Here is a 22,933-nt window from a genome sequence, read left to right on the forward strand (position 1 = left end):
ATGCAACTAAAATCAGATACACACACATGCATGCATGTATATTTGTATCTTCAGGTGTAGGGATGTTTGAAAACATTCCAATATAAAAATGCTAGTAAAACACTTCATCAAAGCATATCAAAATGTGTTATAAACACATACTTGACTGAACATATAGTCAAATGCCTGAGCAACATGTAACAGAGGCTGCAGTGACCATCTCTAGACCCCAATTGTCAATAAACTCTTAACTATTCAACGTTGAAACTGCAGACTTATACCTTCCAGTTAATCTTGTAGGGGACAAAAACTGCCACATATAAAGTTAATGTGGCACAGCATCTATACAGAAGGCTGTCAGGTGGACAGAACTTTGGGCTTACCTAAGGAGCCTTATCCGTTCCATTTCCAATCACTATACTCCATACAAGACACAATTCATGACTCTATTATACCCAGATGACCCCTTGAGAGTTATAATGACTCAGTATGTTCTAGAGTGAGTTCTCAAATTGGTTTCCTTTGCTCATGTCCCTATTTAAAGAAAGTCCAAGGATACTGTTACTTAACAAAAACTCTAAAACATAGGTTCACTGGAAAAGATGAAATTAAAAGTTCCTCAATCTGTGGATTCTAATAAATCACTCCTCATTATCATTACCAACTTAAAAGTAATTGATTAATTTTGCTAAGTACTGTCATCCTAATTTTCCCCACAGTATAAATAGACTCAGCCCAAATACAAAATACAGTTCTGAATTCCAAAAACTAATGAACAGCACCAGCCTACAGCTCCCATGAACTCCAAGAAAAAGGGCCAAAGGCAGCAATGAGAATAGAAGGACAAACATGAAAGAACACTAAGAAACTAAGTATCATCTGAAAATGTCAAAGCATTATAAAACAGCGACACCATAAAACAACAAATGTTTTAAGTTTCCCTTTCTCCACCAGGTCTTCACTGAATGCTCCCTCTATCTACCTCTTCGTCACATGTTAAACCTGGCCCTCCCCTACCACGGACTCTTCCTTTCACGCCTGTATAGTAGAGCAGGCACTCTTCTCTAACACCTCTTTCGCCTCAAGGAGAGCAAAGACTTCTGCAACACAGGGTTCCCCTTACCGAGGGCACGTGAGTGAGTGAATGAGCACCTCTGAGTGGGGAAGCACAGTGAGCAATCAGCTCCACTTACTAATCCATTTTACTGTAACAACCTCTCTGCCTCCATTTCCATTTATCAACTGTTTAGTCATTCTCACACATTCCCCGAAAACCTTGATCCTTAAATGACAGTTTCACTTGCCATTCCACGTCAGGAGATTTTAAATTCCAGGTGGATTCACTGAGCCAACATCTTTGTCTCGTAACTCATTACCTTGATCAAATTCAAAGAACTTCAGGTACATTAAGCTTATACAATGAGCTACGCCCTAGATCAGTGGTGTGCATATCACAATCCTCTGGAGGTTTTGTTAAAACAGAGGCTGCTCCATCCCCAGAGTTTCTGGTTCAAAAGGTCTACAATGGGGCCCCAGAACCTGCATATCTAGGGAGTTCTCGGATGATACTGCTGGTCCCGACCCCAACTTTAAGAATCACAGGCTTAGATTTTCTCATTACTCAGAAATGGTTAACATTCAAACCATTCTCACTCTGATAGACCTTCTACTCTTTCAGATCTCACTCCCAATACACCTGCTATTCCATCACAGTGCTGCTCAAAATTTGTCTACTTGGTTTTGGTTGATAATTCTTTTCTTCCTACATATCTGCTATTCTCAATGCTGATCATTTTCCTCAGGGCCCTTATCTACCCTCTGCCATACTTATTCTCAACAGATCATCTCAACTCTTAATTAGCAGAGAACACAGAGTTCAGGAGGCACGAACTACTTTACTCCCTCTGACATGTCTTCACGCTTCTCCACTTGAGTAATGAACTTCACCTCCTTCATGCTCGCCTCAGAAGAATATTCCATCTCCGGTCTAAGACAACGTTTCTACTTACTTTCTCAATTCTATACTCTGCCCTGGCCTCAAATCTCTGCTCCATCAAATAGAAGTGTCATGCCTATAATTTCAAACTCTCCCTCGCTGCTAGCAAAGCATATGTATTTTTAATTTTAATAGATGTCAAAGACTGCTTTCCAAAAAGACTTTTACATCATGGCATGAGACTGGAAGTTTTATTTCCAGAAGAGGTTAAACGGAAGAGACGTTTTGGATCAGGAATCTTAGGCCAGCTGCAAACAGAAGCACTATACTGAAAAGGGGTTAGATTAATTGTTTACTAAACACTGAAACTCCCAACCTTCTTTCCCTTGTTCAGCCCTGAACATCAGCAAACAGGCTTCCCATCCTCAAACTGGATACTGGAAGATTCCTTCCTGGAAAAACTGAACGGCCCAAGAAACAGCTACAGATACTGAAAGCTGGAAATTCTCCAGTGAAATGCTGGGTCCCTACCCAATAACCCTAGCATGAGGATTCCTAGGGTGACCAGCCATCCTGTTTTGCCTAGGGCTGTTGTGGTTTTAGTACCAGAAATCCTGTGTCCTGGAAAATCTCTCAGACTACGATGGTTGGTCACTCTAGGCGCAACTGTAGACAAGTCTCATCACTGAACACAAAGATTTCAATTAGCTGTTTATGTCTTCCTCTGAAAAATGAAAGGGTTACCAAACATTTGAGGAAAAACAAACACTAATGTAAACAAACAGTAAAAACTCTAACAATGCAAGAAGCCAAAGGAAATGATGATGTATGTACCCATGAAACAAGAGACTATAAAAAAAGAAAAAACAGAGCTTTTAGAATTGAAGTATACGAGTTTCTGGCGTAAAAGGGTCCACTAAAGCTTACAGTGGATGAAAAAACATCCACAGCAAGGTACTTTTACTATAAAATTTCAAAATCTTACAACAAAGAAAAGATCTAAAATGTTTTTCCTTGCAGGGGAGCTTCAAATCCAAAAAAATAAAAAATCAGAATAATATTGAGACTTCTCAAAACAGCTCTGAACCCTAGAAAACAGCTAAAACGCCCTCCAAATTGTCAGGAAAAATCATCTGCAATCTAGAAGTCTAAAACATTTTCTGACATGATAGATCTTTAAAAGATTACTTCCCATGCACCTATTCTCAGGAAGTTACTAGGAGATGTGCTTAAGCAATAAACCAAGAAATAAGAAAATATGGGATCCAGGAGATGGAATCTAACCCAGGAGGAAAGTGAAAAGAATCCCCAGGATGGCCTGTGCAGCAGACCCACAGGTTAGTCAGTCCAGACTGGAGCCAAAGAACAGAGTTTTGTGAAGGATATCTCCAAAGAAAGAAAAACACAAAACCTGACTGATTACTCAAACGCAGTAAGAGGATTTTTTTCCCACTTCCTAGACAATAATTTTAGGATAAATAGTGATTCAAAAACAGAAAACTAAGCAAATAAGACAATCATTAACTCAGGGAGAACAAATAAGAAAAAATGTACAAGAAAAGAAATGCTGTGGACCTGCGTGGCTCAGTCGGTTAAGCGTCTGCCTTGGGCTCAGGTCATGATCCCAGGGTCTTGGGATGGAGCCCTGTGTCAGACTCCCTGCTCCAGGGGGAGCCTGCTTCTCCCTCTCCTCCCTGCTCATGCTCTCTATCGCTATCTGTGCCTCTCTCTCAAATAAATAAAACTGTTAAAAAAAAAAAAAGAAAAGAAATGCAATCATAATACCCCATTGACTTAGCTATATATGATATGATACACATTTACAGTTTCGCTTTTAATCTTTCAGGCTGATATAAATATGTTCTAACTCACAATTTTAAAAGCACTTTGAATACCTACAATCAAGCATCTACCCCTACCTAACATTCTATTGATAGTGATCCAGCAAAAGTCACAAATGATTCAGTTGCCAAATCTCAGGATAAATAAATGTCTACTAAACTTATAATCATCTTGGAGTGAGACAGAAAAAACTATTAAGAAAACTGTCAAAAATGTGATAGTTCTAATTATTCTAAATATTAAGGAATTTTAAATAGTGGATTGCAAAACTATATGTATGGTATACTTCCAATTATGATTTAAAATATAGATAACAGACAACATAACATACATAATATAAATGCACAGAAAAAAAACCAAAAAGCCCAACCGCTAAAGGACCAAGGGTAGTTGTTATCAATGGTTTGAGTAATTTTATTTCCTTCCACAGTTTTTTTATATTTATTAATTTTTCTTTAAAATCTGAAAAAGTTATTTTAAGTATCTGTAGAAAGACCCCTCATCCAGATTTTTAAACTTACCTGTAATAATAAAAATAAGCAGCTTAGGCCTATTGGCTCTTGGCTCATTGAAGAGGTTAGTCCAGGGCCCACATTTCAGAACCTGGGTTTCAACTCCACAACATAAAATAAATTCCTCATGTACAGGAACTTCTTCCTTGATTTCCGAGTCCATTTCTAAATAAGAGGAGAAAAACAATATAGTGAGTCACTAAAATGTAAAGCTTTGAGCCAAAGGCAATATTCAAGAATTTTAAAAAAGGCAAATTTCAACATACACAAGCAAATGCAAGAGGTATAGGACTAGTCAACTATTCTGATTATAGGATCACACACACACACACAAAATTAAAATGAACCGTAAGAGTAAGGAGAAACAGACATGTCTTCAGTGAAGTGAAAGACTAGACAGGAGTGTGACTCGGGATCCGATTAGCCAGGGATGCTGCCTAACATCCTACAGTGCTGAGGGCAGCACTCATAACAAAGAATTAACCAGCCCAAAAAGTCAAGAGCACCAAGACTGAAAAAACACCCTGCTCTAGTGCTAATGTGCCTGAAGAGTACAGCTTTCTCCAGCATCTGACTGGCTGCTATGTGTTTCCTCTTTCTCCTGTTCCCTCTCCTGGCAGCAACAGCAACAATACGGCAAGAGTCCCAGATAGCACAAGTGTGTACCTCAGACCAGGTGGCTGCTCCCTGCACCCTCTCCTCAGCCCACAGGCACACTAAAGAACCAGCCACCTGACCACACAGTAGCCTGGAACTGCCCTGCCCAATAGAGCTCTGAGTTGCTTAAGAGGGAACCTTCTCCAACTGCCCATTCATAGCAGTACCCAAAGCAGTGCCCCAACCTCCTCTGACCATGCTTAGCAGCCTCAACTCACCTGCATGGATCCCAGAGTGGTTTACTGTGGCCCTTCCAACAGATGCGCCACCACTCCAGACCTCACACCTGCACCAGCTCCCTGATTCACTCTGCACAACCTCTCACCAGTCTTGGTTCACCTGCTGACACAGTGACTGTGGACCAGCTTTGGTGCAGGCAACCACCAAATTTCTCTACCACACACCTGCAACCACACCTTCTTCAATGAGATCTAAATCCACATTCTATGTTTGTCCTTTCTTGGGTACTCTCCCTCAGTCCTAGGCTATCTTTATATATAGAGTTTTCTTTATATAGTAATTTTAGAGTTTCTCTTTTTCCACAGATTAGTAATTTCTTAACTATTTAAGTTACTGTGTGGTTTCTGTCTCCTGAATGGATCTAGACTGACATATCTTTCATTGTCTATCCAAATTTTTCTCTTCAAATCTTTGCCATCTTAGATGTAGCTCAATTTCTACTTCCTACTTGAAGTCTCCCCTGAAAATCTCAAATAAAGGAAATCTCCTCTTCCTCTAAACTCATAGCACCTGTCGTTATCATAAGTCAACAATGGTAAAGGTAGCCAGGTAAACTTTACCTAGTAATCTGTACACTTGTTATTCATGTCTCTCCCAGCACAACAGTCAATAAATCTACTGCAAGACCACCCACTCCTCCCCTGACACCCACCTTAAGGTAAACGTAATGGTAGTTAGGATGTAGTGACACCAGAGATTCCACATTCATGGTAATGGTGAGACTGGCCTTTGGGAAGCAATCTGGCAGAAGGGGGCAATATCCATAGGACATAAACTTTGACTCAGCAATTTTGGGGAAACAATTTTAAAAAGGAAATCTAAAATATTTTTCAAAGAATAAATGCATGGAATGCTATTTACAACACTGAAGAGCTGAAGAACTTCAATGTTCATTAATGGGAGAATGGTTACATAAAATATGATAATTCATTATACAGACACTAAAAATGATATATATGACTCAACGTTCAGGGGGATGCTACAGTTCAATCTTCTGACCACTATTATGTTCAATCAAAACTGCTCAGCTCTGCTAAATGGTGATAATTTATCCATCTGCTTTCTAACATTTCTAAAACCTCACTTCTCTAGTCAGATATTATGTTGCCTCTTTCATTTTCTTCATTATGCCCTTATTAATTTTACCATCATTCTACTGGATTTAGGAATGAGGAAGAAATAAACATATTCTAATCTCCATGTGTGACCAAAAGTCTCTTAAATAAAACTACTTAGAAAATAAAAAAATTCTCACTCAAAAAGTGGGAACTCTTCTTCATTCAAAATAAATTGACTAAATAAATAAAAGTATTATCTCACATTTTCTTAAGGACTGATTTTTAGTTTATTAATAAATGTCACTGTAGTCCAATCTCTTAAACTGTCACAAAATACATTATATTTATAAAGGTCTCATGACATTTATAAAACATTGGAAACAATATTAGATTCACCTGTTCTATACTGCCTTATAGTAGAATACCATCAGAGAAGACACTGGTAAACTGAATACTTGCACCAGAAGAGAATCTAAAGTTATTAACTATATTCAACTCACAAATAGTTAACTTTAAGCAAATGACATCTTGGGAGTTTGATTAGCCACAAAATTAATGAGAATTCAAATAGATATGAAACTCAAACACAGTCTATAGAATTTGGAAAACAAACAAAAAAGTAACTACACCTCTAAAACATCTTAAATAAAATACAACTGAGAAACATGGAGTAAACCTGTATATTATAAAACATCTTTTTATTTTACTTCACTCTTATGTTTCTGAATCCTACACTGCCCCCAAAAAAACAAAACAAAAAAGGGCAAAGGAAACCTTAGAGTATGAGAATTCAAACTCTTCCCTACCTAAGAATCCATGGTAATTCAGTCTGCAAACAAGTGTCTGATTAAGGGACAATGTGTTCTAATTATATAATAGTGGAGGCTGATGACCCCACCTAACAGCCACAGCCTACAAGTAATCTCCATTGAAATCAGTTTTGATAAACATCAAGACTTAGGCTGGATAAAAACCAAGTGTGGATACAATGTGTACAACTAAGGCGCGCCTTATTTAAATATAGGTATTCATCTGCTTATACTGAGGACTTTAATTTTATTTAGTAAAAAATTTTTTTCCAATTAAATCTTAAACAAACCAAGACAATATATAGAACAGAAAAGCATTTGATCAGTATAAATTTTAGAGGTCCAAATTTATAATATTTATTTATTATATAGTCAGCCAGTGAGAACAATGAGGCTATACTAATGAACACAAATATTTGAAAGTGGAGTTATAAATGAGTCTCATTTAGCTTTAGCATCCAAATCCAAATAATGTGTGCACTTTATTTTGGCTACCCAATAAGAATTCTGCTTTATTCATCCACGTAAGAAAGGTTTTAAAAAAAAAACTTGTATAATACAAATCAAAACCACAATGCGATACCATCTCACACCTGTCAGAATGGCTAAAATTAACAAGTCAGGCAACAACAGATGTTGGCGAGGATGTGGAGAAAGGGGAGCCCTCTTGCACTGTTGGGGGGAACGCAAACTTGTGCAGCCACCCTGGAAATAGTATGGAGGTTCCTCAGAAAGTTAAATACAGAACCACTCTACAACCTAGCAATACCTATTAGGTATTTATTTATTTATTTTATTATTTTTTTTTAAAGATTTTATTTATTTATTTGAGAGAGAGAGAATGAGAGAGAGCACATGAGAGGGGGGAGGGTCAGAGGGAGAAGCAGACCCCCCGCCGAGCAGGGAGCCCGATGCGGGACTCGATCCCGGGACTCCAGGATCATGACCTGAGCCGAAGGCAGTCGCTTAACCAACTGAGCCACCCAGGTGCCCCCTATTAGGTATTTACCCAAAGAATACAAAAATACTGATTCGAAGGGGCACATGCACCTGGATGTTTATAGCAGCATTACCAGCAATAGCCAAATTCTGGAGAAAGCCCAAATGTCCAATGACTGATGGACGGATTAAAGAATAGATGGTGTATATAAACAATGGAATATTACTCAGCCATCAAAAAGAATGAAATCTTGCCATTTGCAACAACATGGATGGAGCTAGAGTATATTATGCTAAGCAAAGTCAGAGAAAAATAAATACCATATGATTTCACTCATACGTGGAATTTAAGAAACAAAACAGATGAACATTTAAGGGAAGGGGATTAAAAAAAAAAAGAAAGGGAGACACTTAATAACAGAGAACAAACTGAGGGTTGATGAAAGGAGGTGGGTGGGGGGTGGGCTAGATGGGTGATGGGTATTAAGGAGGGCACTTGTTGTGATGAGTGCTGGGTGTTGTATGTAAGTGATGAATCACTCAATTCTACTCCTGAAACTAATATTGCACTATATGTTAACTAAATGGAATTTAATTAAAAACTTGAAACAAACAAAAAAAACAAACAAACTTGTGCTGCTACGTCCAGTCTTCAGTTAAACTATATTACCTTTGAAATAGAGGTAGTGGGATGATTTTCTTTCAAAGTTAAAACACTAAAAATATGTAACAATAACTTGTGCTATTTATCATATATATAAACAAGGCAGCTAAAAAGCCTAAGCTTTTTCAGATGACAAAAACTTTATACATAATGTTATTAAATACAAGTCGTAGGCTGTGTTATTGTCCCACAACTACACAGAACAAAGCATATACTATGCATGTGTCTGAGCTCTGCCTGGCACTTAATTAATGTTATTTCTGGGCACTAATACTAAAACTACTTGTAAAATATTTAGTGACTGAGCAAGTGAAAATTAAATTTTTCAAGTCCTGGGGACAAGACACAAAATTTGTAATTGTTTTCAAAACACAATATAAGAAGTACACATATGTACGAAAATAGCAGCAGAAGCTGTATTTAAATTCTGTAAATTTTTAGTTACTCTAGTAGCTAACATTAACATGCTGGCGATCTCTATGAATCTGGTCAATCTGGGAGTTGTTTTAAATTAGAGGGTTTTTTTGTTTTGTTTTGTTTTAGTTTAAAATGTACATTAAAATTAAGTTCAGGGGCGCCTGGATGGCTCAGTTGGTTGGGCGGCTGCCTTCGGCTCAGGTCATGATCCTGGAGTCCCGGGATCGAGTCCCGCGTCGGGCTCCCTGCTCGGCGGGGAGTCTGCTTCTCCCTCTGACCCTCCCCCCTCTCATGTGTTCTCTCTCTCTCATTCTCTCTCTCTCAAATAAATAAATAAATAAATCTTTAAAAAAAAAAAAAATTAAGTTCAATCCCACGTTAGCAAGGAAAGACTAGCTTGTGTTGAAACAACCTTCCATTGAGAACAATTTGAAAAGCCAGAAAAAAATGTTGGAAAAAAAAATCTGTTACAAAAATCAGTAACTAATAAAAGAACCATTCAAGAATGTGTAATAAAAGAGGAAGTAAAGAATATATTTAATATGAAAATGAGAAGAAAGCAGAGAATACAGAACAGTTGTAACAAATAAATTTTATTTTTTTAAATTTAAAACGGTAGTAAAATTTTATATTTAAACCCAAATATATCAGTAATAAATTAAATGTAAATAGACCAATTATGCTAATTGAAGGCAAAGATGATCAGATTGGATAAAAATAAACAAGTAACTGTATGCTACTTATAAATGATACACATTAAGAATAAAGAATAAAAGTGAAAGGGTGGAAACAATATATCACGGAAATACTAATCAATGAAGAGGTGGTATAGTTATACTGAAATCAGATTTAAAAAGTAAACTTTAAAGTAAGAAGTACATGAGAGATAAACAGGAGCATTTCAAAAAGTCAATCCACCACGAGACCATAACAATCTTCAATTAGCATGTACATAATATTTTAGCCTCCAGAGATAAATTAAAAACTGACAAATGTAAAAGGAGAAATAAAGACCACAATCATAATGGAAGATTCTGACATACCTTAGTATCTGATAGAATAAACAAAGAAAAAAGTCAATGAAAATATAGAAAATTTGAATAATTGTTTATATTAACATAATGAACATAATTGGCATGTGTAGAATTCTATACCAAATAATGGCAAAATGTACATCCTTTTCAAGTGCACATGGAACATAAACTTACCATATACTGGGCCACACAGCAAGTCCCAACAAATTTCCAAAAGTGAAATAATATATTCTCTAATCACAGTGGAATTAATCTAAAAATAGCAAAAATAGTAAGAAAATCCCCCAAATTTTGGAAATTAAGCAATAAACCTCCAAATAACTGATGAGTGGGGGAAGAATTCACAATGTAATTGAGAACTAAATAACAATGAAATAAATAATGAAAATAAGACATATCAAAATGTATGGGATGCAGATAAAGGCATGACTGAAGAAAATTCAAAGTCTTAAAATGCTTTCTAAAATATTAGAAAAAAGGGCTGGAAGTTAAAGATCTAAACACCTATCTTAAGGAGTTAGAAAAACTAAATGAATCCAAATAAAGAAAAATAGAAAAAAGTAATAAAGAATAGAAATTAACAGAATAGGAAAAAAGTTTACATTTGAGAGTATTAACAAAGCCTGAAGTCTAGCCTTTGAAAAGACCTATAAATAAATAACCCCCTGAGAAGAATCATCAAGAAAAAGGGCACAAATAACCAGTGAGACGTGAATAGACGATTATCACTCTAGGTTCTATGGACATTAAAAAGATAATGAAAGAGTATCATGAAGAGCTTTATGCCAATAAATTTGATATGGTAAAATTCTAAAACACAAAAAGTCTAGAAGACTCTTAACAGTCCAACAGCTACTAAAGACATGGAATCCATAATTTCTGGTCCGGATGAGTCAACACTTAAAGAAGAAATAACACCAATCTTACAGAGTTGTCCAGAAAACAGAAAAAGAGGGACAACTTCCCAATTCATTTTATGAGCCGTGCAAACCTTGATATCAATACCTGACAAAGTCTTCATATGAAAGGACAGTTACAAGCCAACCTCTCCCATGAAAAGAGATGCGAAAACTCTATTCAAAATATTAGTAGACCAAATCCAGTGATACATACAACCAAAATGTGTATATATCAGAAATGTAAGACTGTTTAACCATTCAAAATTTAGTCAATTTATCACATTAATAAAGGAGAAAAATCATTGAATCATCTCAACCAATGAATGAAATGAAAATACATTTGATAAAATCCAATAAAGAATCATGAAGAATCTCTTTAAGAAAAGGTGAAATAGGGGCGCCTGGGTGGCTCAGTCGTCAAGCGTCTGCCTTCGGCTCAGGTCATGATCCCAGGGTCCTGGGATCGAGCCCCACATCCGGCTCCCTGCTCTGCGGGAAGCCTGCTTGTATTCCCTCTCTCGCTGTGTCTCTCTCTGTCAAATAAATAAATAAAATCTTTAAAAAAAAAAAAAGAAAAGGAGAAATAGAGGGATCTTCCTTGATGAAATATAAGTATCTTAAAAAACACCTACAGTGGGGTGCCTAGGTGGCGCAGTCCACTGAGCACCCAACTCTTGGTCCTGGCACCGGTGCTGATCTTAGGGTTATGAGATCAGGCTTGTTTGGAATTCTCTCTCCCTCTCCCTCTTCCCGCCCTCCCCCCACCCCAATGCTCTCTCTCTCTCAAATAAATAAATAAACCTTTAAAAAAAAAAAACACCTACGGTAAACATTTTACTAAGGGTGAAATGCTGAAAGCCCCTCTGAAAGTTTGAGATCAAGACAAAGAAATCTGCCATTAACACTTCTATATTGTACTTGAGGTCCTAGCCAATGTAAGACAACACAAAAAGAAATAAATGTATGTGGATTGGCTAAGAAGAAAGAAAACTGTCATTCACAAATAACAAGATAATACATATACATCATATATATATGTAAATATATATATATTTATGAGTGTTCCAGTTACTCTTGCTACATAACATACTACCCCAAAACTTAGTTGCTTAAAGCAACTGTTTTATTATACTCAGAGATTCTTTGGGTCAGGAATTGACAAACAGCACAGCAAGAATAGTCCATCTCTAATCCATAATGTCTGGGGCCTTTGCTGAGAAGGTTCAACGGCTGGGTGTGATATGTTCAGTGAGGGCAGGAGTTGTTGTCATCTGGAAGTACCTCTAGTCACATGTCTGATGACAGATGCTGTTGTCAGGTTTGGGCCAGGAACACATACATGGGCTGACTATATACAGTCTCTCCACATGGACTACTTGGACTTGTTCAGAACATGATGGTTGAGTTTCAACAGCAATTTCTCAAGAGGGCCAGATTAAAACCATGTGACCTTTTGAGACCTAGCCTCAGAAGTCACACGGCATCACTTCCACGTTAGCCATAGCCCACCCATATTCAAAGGGAGGAAAAAAGGACCTCTCTCAATAGAGGGCATGTCAAAGTTTGATTGTTGGAAGAATACGCAGTATGGGAGTTATTGTGGCCAACTTTGGAAAACACAATCTGCCAAAATAGGTTAAACAAAGATATATAAATTTCAGTTCTGCAGAACTTTTCAAATTACACTAATAAGAATTTTTGAACCTTTAAGAGAGGGACAAAGTATACATACAACCTTCTAAAAGCAATTTGACCAATTTTGTCAATGGTGATCCTGCTAACCTTTCTTACTAATATCTCACTTTTTCTGAATGGTTTGGGAAAATGTGAAGGCACAGGAAGTCTGACGGTTTTTAAAATGGGGAAGGACTTCTAGTGCCATGTTGAACAACAGTGGTGAGAGTAGAAAATTGCTCAATAGTACTTGGCATCAGAAAAATACAAATCAAAAACACAATGAGATACCACCTCACACCAGTAAGAATGGCTAAAATTAACAAGTCAGGAAACAAATGTTGGCGGGGATGCGGAGAAAGGGGAACCTCTTACACTGTTGGTGGGAATGCAAGCTGGTGCAGCCACTCTGGAAAACAGTATGGAGGTTCCTCAAGAAGTTAAAAATAGAGCAACTGCACTACCAGGTATTTACCCCAAAGATACAAATGTAGTGATCCGAAGGGGCACCTGCACCCCAATGTTTACAGCAGCAATGTCCACAATAGTCAAACTATGGAAAGAGCCCAGATGTCCATCAACAGAGGAATGGTTAAAGTAGATGTGGTATGGAATACTATTCAGCCATCAGAAAGGATGAAACCTTATCATTTACATCAATGTGGATGGAACTGGAGGGTATTATGCTGAGCGAAATAAGTCAATTAGAGAAAGACAATTATCATATGGTTTCACTCATAGGTGGAATATAAGAAACAGTGCAGAGGACCATAGGGGAAGGGAGGGAAAACTGAATGGGAAGAAATCAGAGAGGGAGACCAACCATGAGAGACTCCTAACTACAGAAAACAAACTGAGGGCTTCTGGAGGGGAGGTGGGTGGAGGGATGGGGTAACTGGGTGATGGGCATTAAGGAGGGCACGTGATGTGATGAGCACTGGGTGTTGTACGCTACTGATGAATTACTGAACTCTACATCTGAAACTAATGATGTACTATAAACTGGCTAATTGAATTTAAATAAAAAAAATAAAATGGGGAAGGATTTGATTAATGTAGTTCTTTTAAAAAGACTGTGAAAGACAGAAAAAAACAGAAGACTACATTAAAGTTTGAAAACTATCAAAATAACCTAAGCAAGAAATGAGGGTGGGAATAAAGGAGTGAGTGTGAGACTCAAGTCTTAGTAATGATTCTAGATGAGAAGCCAGGGAAGGGTAAATGACAAAGATGACTTGGATTTTCATGCTAAAGATGAGGAGAATGGAAGCACTATGCACATAAAGGGGAACTACCAGGGAAGGGAAGTTAGCTGGAGGAAAGGAAATTGATTCAGTTACAAACATAGTAAGTTTCAAGAAAATAAGGGACAAGACCAGAAGGCAGTGGGAGCCACAGAACTAAAGCTCCAGAAGATCACAGTAGAGATATGATTTGCCCAGCTCCTTCTTAAGGAGCTCCCTTATCTTGGCTTCACTGATACCTCCCCATCTACAATGAGAACATTTTCCTCCCCCATTCCCTGTACCCAAAGGTTCTGCCCTGGGCCCTCTTCTTCCTCTGAGTGCTAACTACTGAGCACTTATCTGGGTGCCTCATTGATGCATCAAACTTTAATAAGCGCCAAAAATAAAAATCATTTTGTTTCAAAAATCAACTCTACAGACCCTATATCCTGACTTCTCTGTCACCATTCAGAGTACCATTATTCACCCAGTCACCTAACTCAAAAGATTCTTTGACAGACAGCTCCTGCTGGAATTTGAGGGGGTGGGGGGTGGGGAGGGATATCCCTAAGCAAGAAAAAAAGAAGCCAGCAAAAGAATGAAAAGGAACAATTAGAAATAGGCATGAACTAAGAAGATATGTAAAATCATGTAAGCCGTGGGGGAATGCTTCAAGTAAGTTAGGGGCTGGTAATGAATTTTTAAAAATATATAAATGTCAAAGAGCAAGAGAAATGAGGCAATAGTAAGAGCTCACATTTTAAGAATACTTTCTATAAACCAGGCACTGTGCTAAGCACTTTATATTGCACCACTTAACCCTGAAAACAATCTTATGAGATGTATACTATTGTTTCCTCCCTCTACCCCAACAAAACAAGTGAAGAGAAAACTAAAAGATATTATGGAAATTATGTAACAACTAGTAAGCTGGATGGTGGCAGAGCCAGAATTTGAACCCAGATGTCTGAATGACTCCAGAGGTCATGTTCTTTGAGAAATTTTACATATATATATATATAATTTCATTTGAATGGATGAGATATAATATATGCTGGGATTTTTTTTAAACAGCTGATTATTTTTTAATCTTTTACATGCCTCATCTCTACTTCTTTTCACTTCCATGCATATCACTCAGAAACTCATGTTATTAACTCAGTATAAAGTCTTCCATGTTTTTCTATAATCAACTATAAATATACATAAGCATTTATACACATTTTGATAAATATGAGTTGTCAGTGTTTGATAAATAGAAGCATATTATACACACTTCAATGCATTTTGCTCTCATACTTAATAACACACGAAAATCCTGCCAAGTCAAATAGCATAACTCCAATTCATTATTTTTAATGGTTGTATAATATGGGTACACGATAATTCATGTGACCATTTCCCTGTTGACAGGCCTCAATTAGTTCCCAGTGTTTTGGGACAATGTCACAGTACGTACTCTTAAATCTCCCATGTTCTTACATATATCCATATATACCAGGTCTTTTGTTTCTAATGGCCAGATTCCCGAGTGTGGAATTACTTGGTAGAATTTTAATAGGTATTGCCAGATTGTTTTCTGAAAAAGAGTGTAAGAATCACATTTCCTCTAGCAATCTATTTTCCCTCTATAATCCTATCATTAAGAAGTGGTACCACTATTTTTAAGTCTTCAGGTACAAAATATCTCACTCTTTAGTTTGCATTTCTTTGGCTGCTAGTGCATTTGAACATCTCTTCATGTTTGCTGGGCTTTTGAACTTTTTCTTCTGTGAACTATTTATATTCCATGCCCATGTTTCAAATGGGTTATTTATCTTCTTCTTACTGGCTTGTAAGAGAATTTTGTATACCACTGACCCTCAACACTTTTCTGGGCTCCTGTATTTTACATACAACTTCCTAGATGTTTATTTTCATTTTTTATTATTCTAGTGTTCACATTTAAACTTTTAATCCACCTATATAAGTATCCACTTTGTTTTCTTTCAGATAGAGAGCTACATGTGCTAAAACCATCTTTTCTCCATTGAATTAAAATGCAATCTTTTTCATATAATAAATTTTCATACTTACTGGGACCTTCTTTTTTTTTTTTAAGATTTTATTTATTTGACAGAGAAAGACCGCGAGAGAGGGAACACAAGCAGGGGGAGTGGGAGAACCTGATGTGGGGCTTGATCCCAGGACCCTGGGATCATGACCTGAGCCGAAGGCTGACGCTTAACCGACTGAGTCACCCAGGTGCCCCTTACTGGGAGCTTCTTAACTACAGAAATACAAAGCACCTTATAGTCAAACTTTAGAAAACCAAAACAAGGGAAAAAATCTTAAAAGCAGAGAGAGAAATGACATAGTATCTATAGGGGAACAATAATTTGAATGTCAGATTTCTCATCAGAAATCAGGGAGGCCAGGAAAATGTGACACAACATTTTTCAAGTACTGAAGGAAAATAACTGTCAACCCCAAATTCCGTATCAGGAAAAATGACCCCTCAAAAATGAAGGGGAAATAAAGATATTCTCAAATGGAGAAAAACTAAAGGAATCTGTCACTAACAGACCTATTCTTAGGAAGTTCTCCAAACAGAAAGAAATAAGTGAATAAAGTTTAACTTCAGAAGAGGACGAACAATGGAATGGTTAAAAGCAGTGGTTAATACGGGACTATCCTTATGAATTTCTTAAATCATATTTGATGATTGAACTAAAAGTTATAGCATCATTTGATGTGGTGCTCAATGTATATAGAGGAAACATGACAATTATATATAAAAAGTGGAGAGGGTAAAAGGTCCTAAATGTTAAGTAAGGTTTCTACATTTCACTTGAGGTGGTAAAATATCAATACTAGTAGGCAGTGTGACGTTATGTACACATACTGTTATATCTAGGGCAATCACTAAAAAAATAGTATACTAAGCAATAAACTCAAAAACTCTATAAATAGGTCAAATGGAATTTTTTTTTTTAAGAGAGAGAGAAAAAGAGAGAGCGCGAGCACAAGTGGGGCAGGGAGGGGCAGAGGGAGAGGGGGAGAGAGGATCCCAAGCAGGCTCCAGGATCAGCACTGAGCCCAATGGGGGGGGGGGGGTTAATCTCATGACTGAGCGATCATGACCTGAGTTGAAATCAAGAGTTGGATGCTTAACTGAATGAGTCACCCAGGTGCCCCCAAATGGAATTCTAAAAAATATTCAAGTAGCCTACAAGAAGGCAAGAAAAGAGAAACAGAAAAATAATAAGAGGAAAAAAACAGAAAACAAATAATAAAATGGCTGAATTAAGTCCTAACATAGCTATAATTACTATAAATACAAATGGTCTAATTATACAAGTTGAAAGGCAGAGATTGGTATTAAGGATTTAAAAAGAAACATGACCAAATTATATGTTGTCTATAGGAAACTCATTTCAAACATAATGACAGGGGTAGCCTGAAGATAAAAGAATGAAAAAAGATACATTGTGCTAATATTATTTCTTAAAAGCAACATTGGCTATATTACTGTCAGAAAAAGTGGACTTCACAGCAACGAAAATAATTGGATAGAGGGACATGTCATAATGATAAAAGGATTAATCCACAAAAAGATATCTGGTATATGCAATGAACAATAGACATTCAAAATACACAAAGCAGACTAATAGAACTGAAAAGGAGAACGAGAAAAATGCACAATTATAGTTGGGAATCTCTCAGCAATGAAAAGAACTACTAGATAGACAATCAACAATATGTGGAAGAATGGAACAACACCATCAACCAACAGGATGTAACTGACATGTAACTGATATCCAACAACAGCAGAACAGGCATTCTTTCCAAGTGCCCATGGAACACTCACCAAGATACACCATATTTTGGGTTATACACATATGTAAATGTAAAAGAATTAAAATCATATAGCTTATGTCTTCATTATGGAATAAGGCTAGAAATCAATAATAGAAAGACAATAACAAACAAAACAGAAAGACAATAGACAATAGAAAGACAAGACAAATCTCCAAATACTCAGAAACTAAAGAACACATGTCTACATAACCCACAGGTCAAAGAGGAAGTTTCAAAGGAAATTTTAAGAATACAGAAAACTCAGTGAAAATGAAAATACAATATATAAAAATATGTGAGATGCAACAAAAGCAATGTTGAGAGGGAAATCTATAGCACTATATGCTAACATTAGAAATGAGAAAGGTCTTGGGCGCCTGGGTGGCTCAGTTGGTTAAGCGACTGCCTTCGGCTCAGGTCATGATCCTGGAGTCCCAGGATCGAGTCCCGCATCGGGCTCCTTGCTCAGCAGGGAGTCTGCTTCTCCCTCTGACCCTCCCCCCTCTCATGCTCTCTCTCTCTCTCTCATTCTCTCTCAAATAAATAAATAAAATCTTAAAAAAAAAAAAAGAAATGAGAAAGGTCTCAAATCAATAATGAAGAAACTAGAAAAAAAGGAGTAAAATAAACCTAAAGCAAGCAGAGGAAGAAAATGATAACTATCAGACCAAAAATCAATAAAAATGGAAGTAGAGAAATATGAATTAAATAAAGAACTAGTTCTTTGAAAAAGACCAATAAAATCAATAAAATTCCACTGAGAAAGATAAAAAGAGAGAAGGCACAAATTACTAATACCAGGAATGAAACAGGTTTACCACTAAAGACTCTACAGAATAATAGTACACTGATAAAGTAAAAACCAGGCAGCACACAAAAAAGAAAACTATATACCAATACCTCTTATATCTATATATTAAAATATTAGCAAAAAGAATCCAGCAATGTATAAAAAGTATTACATACAACAATCAAGTGCGACCTCTTCCAGGTATGGTTAACATTCAAAAATTAATCAGTGTAATCCACCATATCAAAATGCTGAAGAAGAAAAAGCATATAATCATATAAATTAACAAATACAAACAATATGACCCAGCAATTGCATTCTTGGGCATTTATCCAAGAGAAATAAAAACATATTCACACAAAAACTTCAAAGGTTCATAGCAGTTGTAATTATAATAGCCCATAACTGGACACAACCCAAATGTCCTTCAAGTGAATGGTTAAACAAACTGTGGTACAATCATACCACAGAATACTACTCAGCAATAAAAAGAAACAAACTATTGACATACTCACCAACTTGAATGGATCCCAAAGGAATTATGCAAAGTAAAGAAATCTCAAAATACTGTATGACTGTGTTTATACTACACTCTTGAAATAGGCAAAACTGTAGAGTTAGAGAACAGACTAGTGGTTGCCAGCGGTTAGGGACTGGGGTGGGATGAGATGGTTGGTTATATGAAGCTATATACATGTATACACACACAAATGAGCGCTTGTGAAATGGGGGAATCTCAGTAAATTCTGTGGATATAGTAATGCCAATTTTCTGATTTAAAAATTGTACTACAGTTATACAAATGCTACCATTGGGGAAGCTTAGTTGAATAGCACATGGAGACCTCCTTGTACAGGTTTTTGCAACTTCCTGTTAATCTATAATTATTTCAAAATAAGAAAATTAAAACTACACATATATTTATTTAATTGCAATTGTTGTAAGTGGAATTAAAGAGAAAAACTGGGAATCTTACCACGCAGCCCCATGTAAGCTTCAAAACATACAGCTGAAAGTCAACACATAATACAAATGCATGAACAGAACCTTTTTTACAATCTGCTCTAACCATTAAATTTATCTCTATCCCATCTTTCTCCAAATAACATATTGGAGGAAGTAATCATTTTCTATGTTGACTTGATGATCATCTCACCAACTGCACCAAAACCACCTTCTTTTTTGTAGTTCTTTTCATTTGTGAAGTACATTCTCATCCTTCTCATCTGACCTTAACAATGCCTGCAAAATAGGCAGTACAACCGTTGTAATATTATTTGTCCAAGGTTATAAGGCTTTTAAATGGCAAAATCAATTCTATAGTCTTCTGACTCCTACTCCAGTATTTTCCAGTCACATATCACTCTGAAATTTTATGCAGTATTACAGAATCCAAAAACATAGCATAATATTGTAGGAGAAGGTCAGAGAAGGAAGGGCATGATGCACATTATACCAAAATGCTGTGCAACAGTCTCTTGATAAGTGGTCATGAGGCCGGCAATTTTACAACTTTTTTTTTCCCAACTTTTATATTTAATCTGATTTTGCTATTTTAATGACTGCATACTAATCTCCATTGAGATTCTTCTCAACCTGTATAACTGGATGAGCTTATATGATGAATATAAAGTCTATCACCCCCACTGCGGAAATATCAAAACTGAAGCACATACTACTCATGATGAACTTGCAGAATTATCTTTTCTCTTTTCTTGAAAAAGGCAAAAAAAAAAAAAAATTTTTTTTTCATAACTCCTCTGGGGATTTTAAGCTACCAACTATTACTTCAAATTGTATTGTAATCACACACAAAATAAATTTTTTAATGTCCCAGAAAGGAGCGTTCAGCTTCTGGACATCAGTGAAAACCAAGAATTTTACAAATTTGTATGACCTGCTCTATTTATATATTAAATACGCTCATTAAAAGTGATATACTAATTTTTCTTTAAAGTGTACTTAAAGTAGATTTCAGAATTAAATACATTATAATACTACTACAAATGAGAAAATGCCTTTAGGAAGAAAAAAAGAAAATCACCTATTACAAAGGTCTAAGTTATCAAAATAAATACCAATTTTAGAGGAGCACCTACTGTGTTGCTTTGATTGCCCCCCCTATATACCTATGCTGGGAAGAGGGGCCTTGGGTCTATAAGCCTTCTTTATCTTTAGGTGGAAAAATGGAAAAAAAAAAAAATCCAAAAGAGACATTCCTATTTATCGTTTCAGAAAGAAGTTTAAAAAACAAAACAAAACAAAACAAAAACCTTCATGAATAAAGATTCCAAAGATTTTCCTAACTTTTCTGGGTTTCTTTTTGCTTTTTGTTATACCTGTCACTTTCACCAGAGGGATTTGCTCTTTGAATGAAAGTGGCTAAGAACTATGGGTCCCGACGTTAGACTATGAACTCTCCAGTGTTGGCATACCAGACACAAAGCAGGTGTCAGGTTACTACTCCTGTGGGAAGAAATGAATTTGTGAATCAAAGAATACATGTCTCATCCTGCCTTGTGTGGAAAAATAAAAAACTCAAGGGTGAGAGTTTACAGTTAAGGCCTCAGGGTGAAGGGTGATTGTAAAGCAGTGTGAGTACCCCAGATGCCCGCAGCAAAGATCTTCTAGAGAGCTGGGGGTATGGGTTTGTCATTCCAAAACAGTTGGCGTTTAATGAGTGCTTACTGTGTGTAAAACACTGTTCGAAGTGCTATATGAATTACCTCAATGAATAAAACAATCTTAACAAATGGATACTAATGTATCCCATTTTACAGATGAGAAAAATTAAGGCACAGACGCCTTCCGTAAAATACCACCATGCAGGGTAAGTGGTATAGGCAACTGAAAGCCTCAATGGTTTCCTGAACATGCTGCACTCTAAACTCAAGGGACCAAGCTCCGTTCTGACCTTGGTGCCACAGAAAAATAAACATTTTTTAGTTTAGAGAGGGAAGAGAACCCGTGAGCAGGGGGAGGGGCAGAGGGAGAGAGAGACTCTCAAGCAGATTCCGCGCTGAGCTCAGAGCCCCACTCCGGGCTGGATCCCACGACCCTGAGATCATGACCAGCGCTGAAATCAAGAGTGGGCACTCAACCGACTGAGCCACCAAGGCACCCCTATGCCGCAAAAAAATACTTGCGCAACTAAAGCTGAACATCAAGCATGTGGTTAGGGGCGTGTCAAGTTCAAAGACTGGCCCAGGAGTCCATTCTCAAGGGTACCTGGTGTAACAAATTTGGGGGAGGAGGCTGATCCTACGGAAAAACCTGAGATCAAACCAAAAGAGCCTTTAATGACCCCGCCGATGGACAAGTGAGGAAACTGAGATGCACGGAGCGAAGACAGTGACTTGTCCGGGCTAGTTAGAAGGCTTAGTTGGTATAAAAACTCTGATTTTTGGAGTCCCCGGCCCAGACTTTGGCCCCTTGTAGTCACTCCTCCTGGTTAGTTGCCCAATACCCTGGCCCCAACCCCCAAAAGGGTCGTTGTAAGACGCCCGGCCGGCAGGCTAGAGTTAGCAGTACAAATGGCTCGTTACTGCGCCCAGAGGAGCGACTGCTGGAACAGCACCAAAGTGGTTCTGAACCCCGAGCGGTCGCAGCAGGGTTATTCATGCCCCTGCGGGCCGTCTGGCCCAGGGCAGCACGGGCTCTGCGAGGAGCCACACAAAGGAAGGGCTCTAGCTCCCATGTGCCTGCTCGCCCGTCAGCCCTCGCGCAAAGTCATCCGCACCGAAATGCGAGCAATGCCTCACCTCTCCGCCTACAAAGCAACCGGCTCCACCGCACCGCTCCTGCTTTGACGTCACCGGGAGCGGAAGTCCCGCCTACCCTGACGACACAGCGCAGCGCCGTGCCGCGCTACGGGGAGGCGGTCCGTTTAGACGCGGGACCTGCTCTGGGTTGGAAGGTTTTGAACCTGGCTTGGGGCGTGTGTTCCAGGTCCCGCGAGACCGTTGGGAGGGTGTAGCTGTGCTGGAACTTTCTCTTCCCTTTCATTCGAATGTCTTCCTGCTCTTTTTCAGTCATTCTGATATACTTCTGCTTCCCTTACGCCGTTCTCCGTGCTCATTTTTTCCTACGCCCGTTAATGGTTGCATCTCTTCCTTTCCCTTACCCACATAACGCAGGACAGTTGGTTATCAGTTGACCTTGTTTATTAGCAGTAATACGGCCAACCTCTGCTACTCCGCATTTTAGCAAAATGTGGAAAATGTCGATTCATCTCGAACTTAATGCACCTAACCTCTGTGAAGCAAAGGTCACCCTGGTCTTGTGAACTGTTCCATTCTCAGCACCTGCCACATAGTAGGTGATCAGTGTTTAGATGTCCAAAAGTGCAGTAGTGAATGTGACATCGTTTTGGAGTTGGGGAAAAGCAGATGAGTAGACTGGCAAACCAGTGAAACTT

The 22,933-nt window shown here is 37.7% G+C and overlaps 1 protein-coding gene across 1 annotated transcript in view; it reads right to left on the reverse strand.

The window, feature by feature from the left end:
- The window catches only part of LDAH (lipid droplet associated hydrolase), a 105,118-nt gene extending 82,826 nt beyond the window's left edge, over positions 1-22,292 (reverse strand). Inside the window, exons 1-2 of the mRNA XM_021697462.1 lie at positions 22,278-22,292; positions 4,279-4,434 (exon numbers count right to left, since the gene is read on the reverse strand). Of these exons, the coding sequence (XP_021553137.1) occupies positions 4,279-4,432 (154 nt within the window). The 5' untranslated portion in view covers positions 4,433-4,434; positions 22,278-22,292. The remainder of the gene's footprint in view (positions 1-4,278; positions 4,435-22,277) is intronic.
- Positions 22,293-22,933: the final 641 nt, after the last annotated feature.

This window comes from Neomonachus schauinslandi, chromosome 10 (genome assembly GCF_002201575.2).
Source record: "Neomonachus schauinslandi chromosome 10, ASM220157v2, whole genome shotgun sequence".
Classification (NCBI taxonomy): domain Eukaryota; kingdom Metazoa; phylum Chordata; class Mammalia; order Carnivora; family Phocidae; genus Neomonachus; species Neomonachus schauinslandi.